This window comes from Nelumbo nucifera, chromosome 3 (genome assembly GCF_055504915.1).
Source record: "Nelumbo nucifera cultivar China Antique chromosome 3, China Antique-T2T, whole genome shotgun sequence".
NCBI lineage: Eukaryota > Viridiplantae > Streptophyta > Magnoliopsida > Proteales > Nelumbonaceae > Nelumbo > Nelumbo nucifera.
In genome coordinates, this window is record NC_142651.1 from 85,569,262 (window position 1) to 85,586,759 (window position 17,498).

At 40.6% G+C, this 17,498-nt stretch overlaps 1 protein-coding gene across 2 annotated transcripts in view; it reads right to left on the reverse strand.

The window, feature by feature from the left end:
- GSL04 (glucan synthase-like 4) overlaps positions 1 to 17,498 on the reverse strand; it is a 133,830-nt gene that overhangs the window by 27,385 nt on the left and 88,947 nt on the right. For both annotated transcript variants that reach the window (XM_010259460.3, XM_010259458.3), the window contains exons 33-34: positions 17,006 to 17,192; positions 16,807 to 16,918 (exon numbers count right to left, since the gene is read on the reverse strand). In XM_010259460.3, coding sequence (XP_010257762.1) covers positions 16,807 to 16,918; positions 17,006 to 17,192 — 299 coding nt within the window. The remainder of the gene's footprint in view (positions 1 to 16,806; positions 16,919 to 17,005; positions 17,193 to 17,498) is intronic.

Below are 17,498 nucleotides of genomic sequence, written 5' to 3' on the forward strand. Positions count from 1 at the left end.
AGTAATTGAAAAGACATATGTGCCCTTATTTAAGGAAGGAGCACTGGTTCTAACACAACATTACAGATCAACAACCTTAATCTGGGCATAAGGACAGAAATACCCCTACGCTAACACTCCCCCTCAAGATGGTGAGTATATATCATATACTCCTAGCTTGTTACTGTTGGAAAACGTGGGGTTACTGGTTCAGATCTGAAAATAGAATTGTATATATTCCTAGGATTGTGGAAGGATTGATTTAGAAAGTTTTTTCTTTCTATTTCTTTCTTTCTATTTTTGTACTTTCTATTTTCTCTTCTTTCTATTTTTTCTTCTTTCTATTTTCTTTTCTTTCTATTTTTCTTTCTTTCTATTTATTGCAGCAGCTTACTGTATAAATATGCCCATTGGCAATAGAATGAAACATATCAGTATTCTACCATTCCAAAACATGGTATCAGAGCTCTAGGTTTGTCAACCTTGAGATTTTTTTGGCCTTCATTGCCAGTTTTTTGTGTTTTTCTCTTCTGGCCTTCAGTGTTGATCTGTAACTAGAAGTGTTCTTTTATTCTCCTTTCCTGCTGGCCTTATTTTTCCTCCATTAACAATGTCTGACATGACTGCAACAAGTGCTCCCGTCCAAACCGATGAAGGAGCAACAAATTCTCATCCTCACACTAGTGATTTGTAGAATATTCAGGCAACATATAGACAGAATGGCCAGAATTACTTGATGTGGTCACAACAAGTGCGTACCTATTTGAAGGGAAAAGGAAAAATTAGTCACCTCCTTGGAACAGGACCAAGGTTGGGCGAGCCAAATTTTGATGCTTGGGACGAAGAGGACTCCATGATTATGTCATGGTTGTGGAGTTCAATGACACCCGAGATCAGTGATACTTGTATGTTTCTTCCCTCTGCAAAGGCTATTTGGGATGCTGTCCGACAAACCTATTCCAAAGCCCATGATGCTGCTTGTGTCTATGAGTCAAAGTGAAGACTGTGGCGGCCAAACAAGGGAGTAGGAGTGTTACAGAGTATGCAAATCTGCTGCAAAATTTATGGCATGAGCTTGATCATTATCGGGTTCTTGAGACAAAGTGCGCAGATGATGCTGTGATCTTGAAGAATTTTATTGAAAGAGATAGGATGTATGATTTTTTGGTCGGACTGAATGCTGAATTTGATCAGGTCCGAATACAAATTCTTGGCAAAGAAGAAGTGCCTCCATTGAATGAAGTCATAGCCCTTGTCAGAGTTGAGGAAAGCCGTCGTGGAATCATGCTTGAGCCTAAAGATCCCGAAGGCTCAGCCATGGTGGCAAGGGGAGGAAGTTACAGTGGTTCAAAGGGTGAGAACAATCACAACATGGCTCGTGACACAACCACCCGTGACTCTAACGATAACCTCTGGTGCACCTATTGCAAGAAGCCCAGACACACGAAAGATCGGTGCTGGAAACTTCATGGGAAACCTCCCACATCCAGCAAGGAATGGGGAAATCGAGGAGTTTCAAAAGGAGTTCAACAGGCCCATAATGTCTCCACAACCCCGCAGCAATACACTCAAGTCAGGGACCATTTAATGATGAAGAAATTGAAAGGCTAAGGTGCTTCCTGAAATCCTTGAAACCAGGAAGTGGTTCTACCTCTCTTTCTCTCTCAGGTGAGTCTATATCTCTAGGATTACATGCCTCGGCTAGTGTTTTTCCATGGATTCTTGATTCTGGAGCTACTGACCACATGACACCCTCTTCACTACATTTTCTCACCTATACACCCTGTCCTAGTAATAGAAAAATTTCTGTTGCTGATGGTTCTTTCACCACAGTGGCAGGGATTGGGAATATTCAAATTACTCCATCCCTATTACTTAAAAATGTGCTTCATGTTCCTAAGTTATTCACTATCCTTATCTCTATACATAAACTCACCCAGGATGTGAACTACAATGTTGTGTTCTTCCCTTCTTACTGTGTATTTCAGGACCAGGTTTCGGGGAAGAAGATTGGACTTGCTAAGGAAAGAGATGGACTCTACTACCTTGAAGCAACCAGCAAATCATCTCACATTGTTATGCATGTCACACACGAGTCATTCTTATCTACCTCCAATAAAGATTTAATTTGGCGTCATCATTTCCGTTTTGGTCATCCTTCATTTCCTATTTTAAAAACAATGCTTCCTTCCTTGTTTAAAGGAATTGATGTTGAAACCTTTCATTGTGATGTTTGTGAACTAGCTAAGCACAAAAGGGTTTCTTTCCCAATCAGCAATAAAAGATCTTCAACTCCTTTTTATTTGATTCATTCGGATATATGGGGCCCTTCTCAAATTCCCAACATTACTGGTTCCAGATGGTTCGTCACCTTTATTGATGATTGCACTAGGGTCACATGGATTTTTCTTCTTAAGTCTAGATCTGATGTGGGTACGATTCTTACAACTTTCATAACATGGTCCAAACTCAGTTTGGTGTGAGAATTAAAAGGTTTCAATCTGATAATGCTACAAATTATTTTAATCAGAATTTGTCCCCATTTTTTCAGAAAGAAGGCATTGTGCATGAATCCTCCTGTGTTAACACTCCCCAACAGAATGGGGTAGCTGAGAGAAAAAATGGCCATCTTTTGCAAACCACCTGAGCCTTTCTCTTTCAAAATCAGGTGCCAAAACAATATTGGGGGGAAGCTGTCCTTAGTGCTGCCTACACCATAAATAGACTACCATCTAAAGTTCTTGACAACCGAAGCCCAATACAAGTCCTTTCTCAATTTTACCCTGATATTCGAGCCTCAAATAATCTCACACCAAGAATTTTTGGCTGCACTGCCTTTGTTCATGTCCATAATAAGGGAAAATTAGACCCACGAGCAATCAGGTGTGTCTTCTTGGGATATTCCCCAACTCAGAAAGGTTATAAATGTTATCATCCAGCCACTAGAAAATTCTACACCTCCATCGATGTCACATTTGAGGAAGGAAAATCTTTTTTCACTCAACCTTATCTTCAGGGGGAGCCCTCATTAATGGAAGATAAGGCCTCCTTACAAACATTCAATCGTCAAGAATCACATCCCTCTGAGTCACATTCCTCTGAGCCCCACATTCCCGAGTCTCAACAAGAGTCAAACAACCCGACCATTGAACCAAATTCGGACACTGTTAACCCCACGAATGATGTGCATGATAATGTGAGATATATGCAGGTTTACTCTAGGAGGAAAAATCCAAATCCTCAACCTGTGCAAGTCCAAGATTCAACTCCTAATCCTAGAACTGAGGGATGCTTAGAACTTGAACCTACACCTTCACAGTCTGAGTATAAGTATGACCTACCTATTGCACTAAGAAAAGGAACCAGAGAATGTACCAAACGCCCATTGTACCCTTTAGCCAAATATGTATCATTCCAAAAATTCTCTAAATCCCATAAAAGTTTTCTAGCCAGCCTTAACACCATTTCAATTCCTAATACTCTAGCTGAGGCACTTTCGAATAAGGAGTGGAGAAGAGTCATGAGAGTGGAAATGGAGGCATTAGAAAAAAACAACACATGGGAAGTTATGGATCTACCAAGAAACAAAAAGACGGTAGGTTGTAAATGGGTGTTCACAATTAAGTACAAATCTGATGGGTCATTAGAAAGGTACAAAGCACGCTTGGTAGCCAAGGGATATACACAGACTTATGGGGTAGATTATCAGGAGACTTTTGCCCCAGTAGCTAAAATGAATACAGTAAGGGTGTTACTGTCGTTGGCTGCTAACTATAATTGGGATTTGCAACAGTTTGATGTAAAAAATGCGTTTCTCCATGGTGATCTAGAAGAGGAGATATACATGGACATTCCACCGGGTTTTGGAGAAGGCATTAAAGGGAACAAAGTCTGTCGGTTGAAGAAAGCACTATACGGTCTCAAACAATCTCCGAGAGCATGGTTTGGAAGGTTTACGAAGGTAATGCTGAGTACAGGTTACAAGCAAAGTCAAGGTGACCACACATTGTTTATCAAACACACAGCCTCAGGGGGAGTTACTGCACTATTAGTCTATGTGGATGATATAATCGTTACTGGGAATGATAAAAAGGAGAAGGAAGCATTGAAAAACTACATTGCCAGAGAATTTGAGATAAAAGACTTGGGGAGACTAAAGTATTTTCTCGGAATTGAAGTTGCACATTCTAAACAAGGCATCTTTATCTCTCAACAAAAGTATGTTGTTGATCTTTTGAGAGAAACAGGAAATATGGCATGTAAATCAACTTCCACGCCTATAGATCCCAATCATAAACTTGGAGAAGCCAACAAGAATGCAAGTGTAGACAAGGAGATGTTCCAAAGACTAGTTGGAAAACTCATTTATCTTGCACATACACGACCGATTATGCAGGATCTCCAGTAGATAGATGGTCCACTTCTGGTTACTGTACCTTCTTAGGAGGAAACTTAGTCACTTGGAGGAGTAAGAAGCAAAATGAAGTGGCTCGGTCAAGTGCAGAGGCAGAATTCAGGGCTATGGCACAAGGAATGTGTGAATTACTCTTGTTAAGATGTGCCGAATAGGGGTAGTTTAGTCTTCTTTTGTTTATTAAGTAACTTGCTTATGTGGCAGTGTTATTAGAGTTACTCTGCCCCACACTTAAGTAAGGGCATTTCTGTCTTTGTAAACATTATTAGAATCTAATATAGATTAAGGGGGTCGACTGGATGGGTTAACCATCAGATTTTTGACTGACCCTTCTTCTTCTCTTCTTCTTCTTCTTCTTCTTCTTCTTCTTCTTCTTCTTCTCCTCTTCCTGTTCGGACTACTGTAGCAGCAGTTGAAACATGGTATCAGAGCCATGCTCCTGACCTACGTCAGTTGGTAAAGCACCTCAGCATTGTTCGTGACTCTTCACCTTCATTTCTGGTCAGTCGATGGAGAGAACTGGTTCGCCCTAGGTCAGAAACATTACAGCTTGTCTCTCTGCTGCGCATAACCTTCTTCAACAAGGAAAGTGACTTCAGCAGTGAATGGTTGATTGATATTCTCAAAGGAAGGTCGGTTCTCTCTTCTTCTAGTGTTACTTATATTTCTGGGTGGAAACCCTACAAGAAGCTGTTAGTATTGAGTAGAACCTAGAGAACTAGGTTCATTGTTGCCCTAGGAAGGGCTGTGTGTGCAGTAGCCGAATGGTGTAGGGCTGCTGTAAGTTGTTGAATGGTGTTAGGGCTGCTGCAAGTGGCCGAGTAGTGTAAGGTAGAATGCAGTGACCTTGCCGAACTCCTTGTGGTTGTGTAATGCCCTCTTAAGTGTGTTAAACAAGTCTGAACTGGGTGCAGCAGATTTGGCTGTGTTGTGATGCTTGAGTGGTTGTAAGAGGGCCTGTACTTGTGATTAGTGAATGGTAAACTGATGCTTATGTGGGACATAAGTGTGTGAAGTCAGCAGTAGTGTGAATAAGAACAAGTGTGTGCTTCCATTGTGGTGTTTTGAGGCTACAATAGGTGCTGAAATATCAAACTGTGAACAACATCAATCAGCTTGTAGCTGAGAAGTAAAGTTAGAGACAACTATGAAAGAGTACAATGGCAGCAATAGGAGATGGCTACAATGATCAGAAACCTAGTGTAGTAATTTCCTCCGACTACCTAGGGGTACAAATGACCTCAATTAAGCTAAATGGGGAGAACTATGTTCCATGGGCTAAATCAGTGGAAGTTTTTCTCAAGGCAAAGAAGAAAGTAAAGCATGTAAGAGATGAGAAGCCACCGGTTGACTCTCCAGGGTTTGATGATTGGGAACAAGAAAATGCTCAAATCATGACTTGGTTGTGGTATAGTATGAAACCCAAAATCAGTGCCAACTTCATGTTCCTTGATACAGCTAAGGATATATGGGAGCATGCTAAGAAGCTATATTCTAGACAAGATAACACAACAAGAGTATATCAGCTGTATCAAGAGTACTTTGATTTACAACAAGGAACCAAAACACTAGGAGAGTACTATGCCTGCATGAAGAATATAAGGAATGAACTCAATGTTTATCATCCCCTTACTCCAGATATTCAAGTTCAGCAACAGCAAAGGGAGCAGCTAGATGTTACAAGATTTTTAGTGGGGCTGAAGTTGGAATATGAACCAGTTAGAGCTCAAATATTGGGGGGCTCTACTCTTCTTACACTTGAGGAAGTATTCTCAAGACTTCGTAGAATTTCTTTGGGCCAGACAGAGAACCCCACACAGTATGATAGATCAGCACTTGTGACAGCTAGAGGTGGTGGACATAGTATAAGAGGGGGAGGTCATTCCAGAGGGGGCCGTGGCAATTCCATGATTGGTCGGGGTGGCCGTGACTCAGGGGGAGGCCGTGGCAGAGGAAAAAACAACTCTACAAGGAAGTGTACTCATTGTGGTAGGGATGGACACACAGTGAATTTCTGTTATGACCTACATGGCCCTCCCTCTAAATGGGCTAATCATGCTATAGCAAGCGAGGTTGCTATTAGTGACAGTAAACTGGCAGACCGAACACCTCCCACATCTACATCTACTTCTGGGAGGGAGATGGTGAGTGTTCCGCGTGATGAGTATGAACGGTTCCTTCAAACTACTTCACAGCATACCACTGCCACATATGCCCAATCAGGTATTGCTTGCATGTCATCTAAAACTCCTTCCTGGATTATTGACTCTGGAGCCTCAGATCATATGACCGGGACTCCAGGTGTGTTCTCTTCTCTTTCTGAAATCTCCACATCACAAACTGTTACACTTGCCAATGGGTCCTCATCTCCCATCTGTGGTGTTGGTAATGTTGACTTAGCTTCTGTCCCCTTATCATCTGTTTTATATGTACCTAAGTTTCCATTCAATCTTATGTCTGTTAGTAAAATAACCAAAGCTCTTAACTATTCTGTTACCTTCTTTCCTTCCACTTGTGTTTTTCAGGATCTCAAGACGGGGAAGAAGATTGGTGGGGGGCATGAAGCTGGTGGATTGTATTACCTTGACGGCGGTGGATCTTCAATTGCACTTCAGACTTCCCTTACTCCTCTACAATGGCATTGCCGACTAGGACATCCATCTCTCAAGGTTGTCAAGATGTTGGTTCCATCATTGAGTCAATTGTCAGTTTTACAATGTGAGTCATGTAAGTTTAGTAAACACCGTCGTGTGTCCTTCAGTCCAAGAGTTGAGAGTCGTATGTTGAGTCCTTTTTCTTTGGTTCATTCAGATGTTTGGGGTCCAATCAAAATAGAGTCTTATAATGGGTACAAGTATTTTGTCTCCTTTATTGATGATTGTTCAAGAATGACATGGATTTACTTAATGAAAGAAAGAAGTGAATTATTTTCCATTTTTCAAAAATTCCATGCTGAAATACGCACACAATTTGGTGTTCCAATCAAAGTTCTCCGTTCAGATAATGGTCGTGAATACTTTCTTACTGCATTTCAACAGTATTTAGAACAGCATGGCATTATTCATCAGACCTCGTGTGCTTTCACCCCTCAACAAAATGGGGTGGCTGAACGGAAGAATCGTCATCTTCTTGAAATTGCTCGGTCTATGCTTCACCACATGCATGTTCCTAAACGGTTTTGGAGTGATGTTGTACTCACTGCATGTTTTCTCATTAATCGGATGCCCTCTTTTATTCTTCATGGTCGGTCCCCCTTCTCCATCTTGTTTCCCACTTTATCTCCGTTTCCATTAACTCCTCGTGTCTTTGGTTGTGTGTGCTTTGTTCATAATCTGAGTCCTGGAATAGACAAGCTAGATGCACGCTCAATTAAATGTGTCTTCCTTGGCTACTCTCGGACTCAAAAAGGGTACAAGTGTTATAATCCCATTGCCCGAAAGTGCTATGTCTGCCCTGATGTCACCTTTTTTGAGTTGTCCCCTTCTTCTCCAGTCATGAAGCACCCTTGTCCTCACCCTTACCTCCTCTTCCTCTTCCTGTCATTGATTCAGTTCCAGAGGCTGTTGTTGGAGTAGACTCCTCTCCTCATCCAGTGCAGGTCACCACTGAACGACCACCGATCCGACAAGTGTATACACGTCGAACAACACCGGCCCCTCCTCCTGCTTCTACCTCATATGCGAATCCTCTCATGGTGCCTATTGCTGAACCTTCAGATCTTGACCTACCCATTGCCTTACGGAAAGGTAAACGTAGTTCTACACTCCATCCCATTTCCAATTTTGTTTCATTATCTCGTCTTTCTACCTCACATCACCAGTTTGTTTCACTTTTGTCTTCTATTTCCATACCTAACAATGTTCAAGAAGCTCTTAGTTCACCTGGATGGCGGCGGGCAATGGAGGAGGAACTTTTTGCTCTTCAACATACTCAAACGTGGGAACTTACTACTCTCCCACCTGGTAAGCATGCTGTGGGCTGTAAATGGGTGTATACTGTGAAATACTTGCCAGATGGTAGTGTGGAGCGTCTGAAGGCCAGACTTGTTGCTAAAGGTTACTCACAGTTGTATGGTGTGGACTACATGGAGAAATTCTCTCCGATGGCTAAAATTGGTTCCGTTCGTGTCTTAATTTCCTTGGCAGTTATGTTTGATTGACCTCTCCTTCAACTTGACATAAAGAATGCCTTCCTCCATGGTGATCTAGTGGAGGAGGTATATATGGAGCAACCACCTGGGTTTGTTGCTCAGGGGGAGGGTGGTAAGGTGTGCAAGCTGAAGAAAGCAATTTATGGGTTGAAGCAATCTCCACGTGCTTGGTTTGGGAAGTTCAGCGAAGTGGTGAAGAGTTTTGGAATGAAGCAATGCCAGGTTGATCACTCAGTGTTCAGCTATGACTCAGAATCTAGGAAGATTTTATTAGTGGTCTATGTGGATGATATTGTCATCACTGGTAGTGATAAATTGGGGATTGGCAAACTAAAGGTATTTCTGCAAAATCATTTTCAAACAAAAGACCTTGGAACATTAAAGTATTTCTTAGGAATAGAGGTTGCCAGGTCAAAACAAGGTGTGAATCTGTGCCAAAGGAAATATGTCCTTGATCTATTGGAAGAAACAGGACTATTAGGTGCAAAACCGACTGAGACCCCTATGGAACCAAATGTTAAGTTGAGCAGTGATACAGGAGAAGTATTTGAAGATCCTGGAAGGTATAGACGACTAGTGGGAAAGCTGAACTATCTGACTATCATGAGACCCGACATCTCCTTTGGAGTCAGTGTGGTGAGCCAATTCATGCAGAACACTCGTATACATCACTGGGATGCAGTCCTTAGAATTGTGAGGTATCTGAAAGGAGCTCCAGGCCATGGGCTATTGTATAAACCAGGAGGAAAACTTGAAGTAGTTGGGTATACAGATGCAAACTGGGCAGGCTCAGTGAGTGACAGAAGATCTACTACAGGCTATTGCACATTTCTGGGAGGAAATCTTGTGACATGGAAGAGTAAAAAGCAGACGGTTGTAGCCAGAAGCAGTGTTGAAGCCGAATATAGGGCCATGGCTCACACTACCTATGAATTAGTGTTGCTGAGGAATCTCCTACAAGAAATTGGGTTTCACATGGATAAACCTATGAAATTGTATTGTGACAACCAAGCTGCACTCCATATCTCATCCAATCCTGTCTTTCATGAGAGAACAAAGCACATAGAGGTTGATTGCCACTTTGTGAGAGAGAAGGTTCTTGCCGGAGAGATAAATACAGAACATGTGGGCTCCAATGACCAGTGGGCAGATTTGTTTACAAAAGCTCTAAGCTCAGGGAAAGTGAACTATCTATGTACAAGTTGGGATTATATGACATATATTCTCCAGCTTGAGGGGGAGTGTTAAGATGTGCCGAATAGGGGTAGTTTAGTCTTCTTCTGTTTATTAAGTAACTTGTTTATGTGGCAGTGTTATTAGAGTTACTCTGCCCCACACTTAAGTAAGGGCATTTCTGTCTTTGTAAACATTATTAGAATCTATTAAAGATTAAGGGGGTCGACTGGATGGGTTAACCATTAGATTTTTGACTGACCCTTCTTCTTCTCTTCTTCTTCTTCTTCTTCTTCTCCTCTTCCTGTTCGGACTACTGTAGCAGCAGTCGAAACAACTCTGGTTGAAGATAATTTTAGAAGACCTGAAGATTCCACGAGAAGAGCCTATGAAACTATATTGTGACAACAAGTCAGCCATCAATATTGCTCGCAATCCTATTCAACATGACAGGACGAAGCACATCGAAATTGACCGACACTTTATAAAAGAGAAACTGGATAGCAAGTTGATTTGCACTCCCTATGTGTCTACAAAAGGACAATTGGCCGATGTACTTACTAAAGGGCTCAATAGTACAGACTTTCGGAGAATTATAGCCAAGCTGGGAATGGAGGATCTCTATTCACCAGCTTGAGGGGGAGTGTTGGAAAACGTGGGGTTACTGGTTCAGATCTGAAAATAGAATTGTATATATTCCTAGGATTGTGGAAGGATTGATTTAGAAAGTTTTTTCTTTCTATTTCTTTCTTTCTATTTTTGTACTTTCTATTTTCTCTTCTTTCTATTTTTTCTTCTTTCTATTTTCTTTTCTTTCTATTTTTCTTTCTTTCTATTTATTGCAGCAACTTACTGTATAAATATGCCCATTGGCAATAGAATGAAACATATCAGTATTCTACCATTCCAAAACAGTTACATATGTAGTCCACTCTTCCCCGACTCAAGTTTTTGTAAATAAGTCAGCCCACTAGTTTACTGTATTAACATATGTAGTGTCTAGCTCTCCATTCAGCACCTTCTCCCTCACAAAGTGACAGTCAACTTCAATGTGCTTGGTTCTTTCATGAAACACCGGATTAGAGGAAATATGAACTGCAGCCTGATTGTCACAATAGAGCTTCATTAGAGTATTGATGTTGTACCCTACTTCCTATAGAAGGTTCCTTAGCCACACTAGTTCACAAGCAGTATGCGCCATAGCCCTATATTCCGCTTCTGCACTACTTCTTGCCATGACCGTCTGCTTATTACTTTTCCATGTCATCAGGTTACCTCCCAGGAAAGTGCAATAGCCTGTGGTAGACCGCCTACCAGACATAAAACCGGCCAAGTCAGCATCAGAATACCCTTCTATTTCAAAATTTCCGTCACTCTTGTATATCAGACCGCGACCCGGAGCCCCTTTTAAATACCTCACAATTCTCAGAACTACATTCCAATGAGGAATCATAGGTTTCTGTATGAACTGGCTTACCACACTAACCGCAAATGAGATGTCTGGTCTAGTAATGGTTAGGTAGTTCAGTTTACCCACAACTCGTCGGTATCTACCCGGGTCTTCAAACACTTCACCCATATCACTACTTAGCCTGGTATTTGTGTCCATAGGTGTTTCAGTTGGTTTAGCACCCAACAAGTCTGTTTCTTCCAACAAATCAAGCACATATTTCCTCTAGCACAGATTAATACCATACTTGGATCTTGCTACCTCTATCCCCAAGAAATATTTCAGTTTACCAAGATCCTTTGTCTGAAAATGATCCTGCAGATAAGTCTTCAGTCTGTCAATACCCATGTTATCATTCCCAGTAATAACAATATCATCTACATACACCACCAACAGTATTTTTCCTCCCAGAGAGTCATGATTAAATACAAAATGATCAACTTTGCACTGCTTCATACCAAACTTCTTTACTACCTCACTGAACCTACCAAACCATGCTCGAGGAGACTGTTTAAGCCCATATATAGCCTTCCTTAGTCTGTACACCTTACCATCCTCCCCCTGAGCAACAAACCCTGGAGGTTGCTCCATGTAGACCTCCTCGAGTAAGTCACAACATACATGGCTGCAAGAGAGATCACAACACGAACTGACCCTATCTTAGCAACCGGTGAGAAGGTCTCTGTGTAGTCAATACCATAGGTTTGGGAGAACCCTTTTGCATCCAATCGCGCTTTCAGGCATTCAACACTACCATCAGGCAGATACTTAACCATATAAACCCATTTACAACCAACAGCTTGCTTCCCAGGAGGAAGAGCAGTGAGGTCCCAAGTATGATTATGATGAAGGGCAGAGAGTTCTTCTTCCATCGCTCGACACCACCCTGGAGAGGCAAGGGCTTCCTAGACATCCTTAGGGACAACAACTAATGATAACAAGGTGACAAACTGGTGATGGGAGGCGGAAAGGTGAGTAAGTGAAACATAATTAGAAATAGGATGAAGGGTGCAAGTACGTTTACCTTTCCGCAAGGCAATGGGGAGATCAAGCTCAGATGCTGAGTGCGGGTCTGGTGCCGGATCTGTCGACGGAGATGTAGCCGAAGGAGTAGTAGCTGGTACATGTGGGCGATGTGTATACACATGACGGATAGGTGGGTGTTCAACAGGTGGTGGCACCGAAGGCAAGGGTTTGGTCACGGCTGGAACGAGGGGAAGAGGGTCGGCAACGGGAAGTGGAAGAGGAGGAGGTGATGAGGAGGAAGAAGCATCACCGGACCCCAAAAAGAACGGAGTAGACTCAAAGAAGGTGACATCAGCACACACAAAGGACCGTCGAGAACTAGGATGGAAACACCTATACCCTTTCTGGGTCCGAGAATAGCCAAGGAAGATGCACTTGAGAGAACGGGCGTCGAACTTGTCATTCCTGGGACCCATATTATGGACGAAGCAGACACACCCAAATACCCTAGGCGTAAGAGGAAACAGAAACAAAGCGGGAAACAAGACCGTAAACGGAGAATGACCATCAAGGATGAACATGGGCATCCGATTAATCAGAAAGCAAGAGGTAAGCACTGCATCACTCCAAAAGGGTTTGGGAACATTCATGTGATGCATTAGGGATCGTGCTGTTTCCAGGAGATGGCGATTCTTTCTCTCAGCCACCCCGTTTTGTTGTGGGGTGTAGGTACATGAGGTTTGATGTATAATGCCATGTTGGTCCAGGTATTCTTGAAATGATGAGGATAAATATTCACGGCCATTATCAAAACGGAAAACTTTAATGTGGGTACCAAATTGATTATGAATCTCAGCATAAAATTTCTGAAAAATGGTAAACAATTCACTTCTTTCTTTCATTAGATAGAGACACGTCATCCTTGAAAAATCAACTACAAAAATTACAAAATATCTATATCCATTATATGACATCACTTTATAAGGACTCCAAACATCGGAATGAATTAAAGAAAAAGGACTCGACACACAGTTATCAACCCTAGAACTAAAGGGAACACGATGGTGTTTCCCAAACTGACACGACTCACAAAAAATCTAGTCACATCAAGCTGTTCTCTCTGTTGTTGCTGAATCTTGACATCGAAAGTGAGAGGGTGATAGACATTCAACTCATTATGTATGTTTCTCATGCTGGCATAGTACTCAAGACTCTGATTGCCCTGTTGTAGATTAAAGTACTCCTGATACAGCTGATACACTCTGGTTGTATTGTCCTGTCCCGAATACAATTTCTTTGCATGGTCCCACGCATCTTTGGCAGTGTCAACAAACATGAAGTTTACACTAATCCTGGGTTCCATACTATTCCACAACCATGTGATGATCTGAGCATCCTCTTGCTCCCAGTCTTCATACTCGTGAGAGCCAGTGGAGGGTTTCTCCTCTCTTATGTGTTTTACCTTCTTCTTTGCCTTCAGAAAGACTTCGACGGATTTAGCCCAAGGCACATAATTCTCTCCATTTAGTTTAATGGAGGTCGTCTGAACATTCAGGTAGTCTGTAGGCACCATCACATTAGGCTTACAATCACTGTTATCTCCCATTCTGTTATCACCGATTCTGCACACTTGCTGAATTCTATTACCACTGAATTCTGCACACTGCACACGACTAGATCACACTCGTCACACTAATTTCAGCACTTGTTGTTGCTGAAAAGTGTGCTCTTTACACCACCAACCCTACTCCTACGGCTACCTGAAATCTCACCACTATATGATCACAACTCTTCCTTCGAAATACACAAAAACAGCATAAACCTTAGCATGCTACTGTTTGAAACCTCAGCATATGATCTGAAACACACTTCCTATTTGACCTATAACAGATATCATGCACAGAAATCTCTTACCTTATCACTGAAGGAACAACCACACGAGCAGGAAACCAGTTCACACAAGACAGCCACTGCACCACACAGATCGGCCCTCTATTCTTCATCGATTAGGGAAGGGCGATCTTAGAAACCACAGCAACCAACCACACAAGACCCGACTAGAGGCATAGAAACCTCCAAGGGAAGAGGGCGATCACTCCTTTTCAGCCCTTTCCCTTATCTCCAGTTGAATGCAAAAAAATCAAGAGAAACCCTAGATAGGGTGCGTAGAGAATAGAAATCTAGGCAGATTCAAGTTGCTCTGATACCATGTTATGATTCGGCCTGCCTTGGAGTTCTATTTGTCTGAGATCGGTTATGTAGAAAGAGGTAGAAAGGTGGAAGAAAGAGAGAAAGAGAAAAGGAGAAAGTCTGGTTCGAACTGGAAGTCTCCAGAACATAACTCCCATTCGGCCAGACAGTGCTTTTTTATTATTAAAATAATTGAAAAGACATATGTGCCCTTATTTAAGGAAGGAGCACTGGTTCTAACACAACATTACAGATCAGCAACCTTAATCTGGGTATAAGGACAGAAATACCCCTACACTAACATTCTGTAACCAATGAATTAACTTGTTGACTTTCAAAAGGATTAAAGTACTGTAACTGATATGTTAACTTGTTGATTTGCCATGGATTCATAGCAGTGCAGAGAGAGAGAGAGAGAGAGAGAGAGAGAAGAGAGCAGATTCTGTAAGCTTATACTTACTGCTGAGATAAAAGGATCAAATTGTGAAAATTTTGCCATTTCCCCATCATCACTGTCAACACTATTCATATCTCAGCTAGCATGGTTTCAATATTCGTGAAAACTAGGAATCAAGGATATTAAATTCTTATGGATATGCTTTTTCTTGCTTGCTAAGGAACAAAATTGGGTGTCTATAGAAATTTAAGCAGCAAGTAATGTTACATACAAATGGAACTTGATGGACGGCTAAGAGAGGGGAGGTCTTTGTTCGATGACATCACCCAATAAGAGAGGTCTTAGTTCTTTTTGAAAAGAGAAGGGAGGTTTTACTATTTATGAGAAATACCAAGGGAGGTTAAAGTCTTTTGCCCTTTATTTTATTATGAAATACCTTCCAACAGAATACTCAAATCCAAGGTAGTACCTTTCCTCTCCAAATGGATTTAACAAGGCAACCAAACCTAAGAGAAGGGTTTATAGATAGGCCAACAAAGAAGAACATGAGAGTAATTCCAAGGAGTTGAGAAGGATCAAAGAATACTTCCTCTAAAGAGTCAATTAAGGCCAAAATCTCAGGGCATTCGCAATCCTTAAGGCCCAGTTGAAAACTTAAATCCCATGACAAACCTTGATGGCAGAAGGACATGCAATCAGAGATAAAGCAGTCTGGATGAGAGGAAAGGGAGAATAGTAATGGAGATTTATCTTTAAGTAGCTGGTCCCCCATCACAGTTCTGTCCAAAATCTGGTTTTTCTGCCAGAAAGAGCATCATAACCAATAAAGCGCAAAAAGGAGGGGAGAGACAAATTGATGTATTTCCAAGGAGAAGACAAAATTGCTCTTGCCTGTAAGTTGCAATACAGTCATTCATACTTATACCACAGGTGCTTCTAATGACTGCCAAATCTTGTCTAAATCCCTAGGGAATCTCCACAACCACTTTTCTAAGAGAGAAGAGTTTCTCAAAACTATCCTCTGCAAAAGTTGATATTCAGATTCCATAGATTGAATGATTTGTTTTGAGACGCTCAGATTCCATAGACTGCCGTTCAAATGGGTCTAAAAATATAAAAGAACATGAAATCATAACTATGATGGTCTTTGGCAATATGCAAAGAAAAGACCCAATATCTTAGATATGCTTTTGCATCTTACTACAGTGGAGAGCACAAAACTAAATAGATCAAAATGATTTAACTGGGGAGTCCAGACAAAATATAACTGTTTGAATGAGTCTAGATTTTGTTTACCAGTAAAATTACAAAACTCTAATCCCAACACTTCAGTGTTCACTCTTATGCCATTAAGCTATCATTACAATACTTGCAAAATCTTTTGACACACATATAACACAAGCCTTAAGCTTTACTGATTAATGAACATCTACCATTAGGAATCCAACTTAGCTCTATGGTTATCAGCATGGATAAAATGGTTTATACTTTTGCCCTTGTGATTCATTGTCTCCAACTTCTTGATTATTGTCATTGTCTGATGGAATTCTTCTCTACTCTCTAATATCCATTTGAAAGATTTGAAGAAGATTCAGTATGTATCTATATGTCAGAGAGAGAGAGAGAGAGAGAGCTCTTTTCAAAAATTCTAATAAAAATTGTTTCAAAAAAAAAAGCCCTAACTAGTTTCACCTAATGAGAACCAATTAATAATTGATGAAGTCCTAAATTACTACAAGAAAATCATGTCATGAAGCAAAAATGTTAAACCGTATATAACATTATTAATAGAAAACTAATTGTGAATACCAGGAATAAAGTATTTGAAGTGAAAAAAAAAGAGAAGAGAAAAGGATAGATAAGCCTATTTATTGCTTGCAATCTATACACTAATTGTTGTAGTACATAATTGATCCCCACTTCTATTTATTGAAAAAAATAATAATTCTTCTATCTGATCTCAAGAAACCTAAGAATATATATTATTACATCATAAATCATTTACCAACCAACAAATTCTGATCACCTGTTTATAAAAGAAAATACAAACTTCATTATTTCTTAGTTAATTTAAAAACACCATTTACCTGGTCTAAAGTATTGATTGCTTTAACCAGTATAGAGGAATAAACCTTTTGAGGTTTATCACCTACAATCTCTTCTTTCTCCTCAACGTAAGCAACACGGAGAGATGGATACCTTTACATCATAATTGAAAGGTTACAATTAAGTGGCTTGTACAAATACCTGTAAAAGTTGGAACATTTGTAATTTGTAAAAGATTACCTAATCATTAAGTCAAGTATATCCTGTGCACGAGGATCTCCACAGGCTTTTTGTGCTCCAAATTCTTGACAAGAGATAATGTATGCGAATTTCATATCTGTAAGTGCATCTAGCTGAGCTGATAATGAGGGATAGCTATCCTTCTTATCATGTCCCATTTCAATTGCCTTGTAGCCTTCAATAATATCTGTTCGAACAAAATTGACAACAGTTACTATAAAATATTTGAAAAAGTAAGATGGTTGTATTATTACAATTATGTATCTAATGTGAATCCAATTTTTTTTGTTCTTAAAACATATTTTATTCGCATACTGTGATTGTTTATGGGGTATATGTAGAGAGGAGGGGTAGTTTCGTCATTTTTTTATTCTATTGTATACTATTATTGTAGTGTGTATACTTGACAACTTTGTACCTCTATGTATTTTATCTTCTCTTGTAAGGACAGTTTTGTCCTTTTATTCTTTTAATATAAATATTGTTTCTGGGT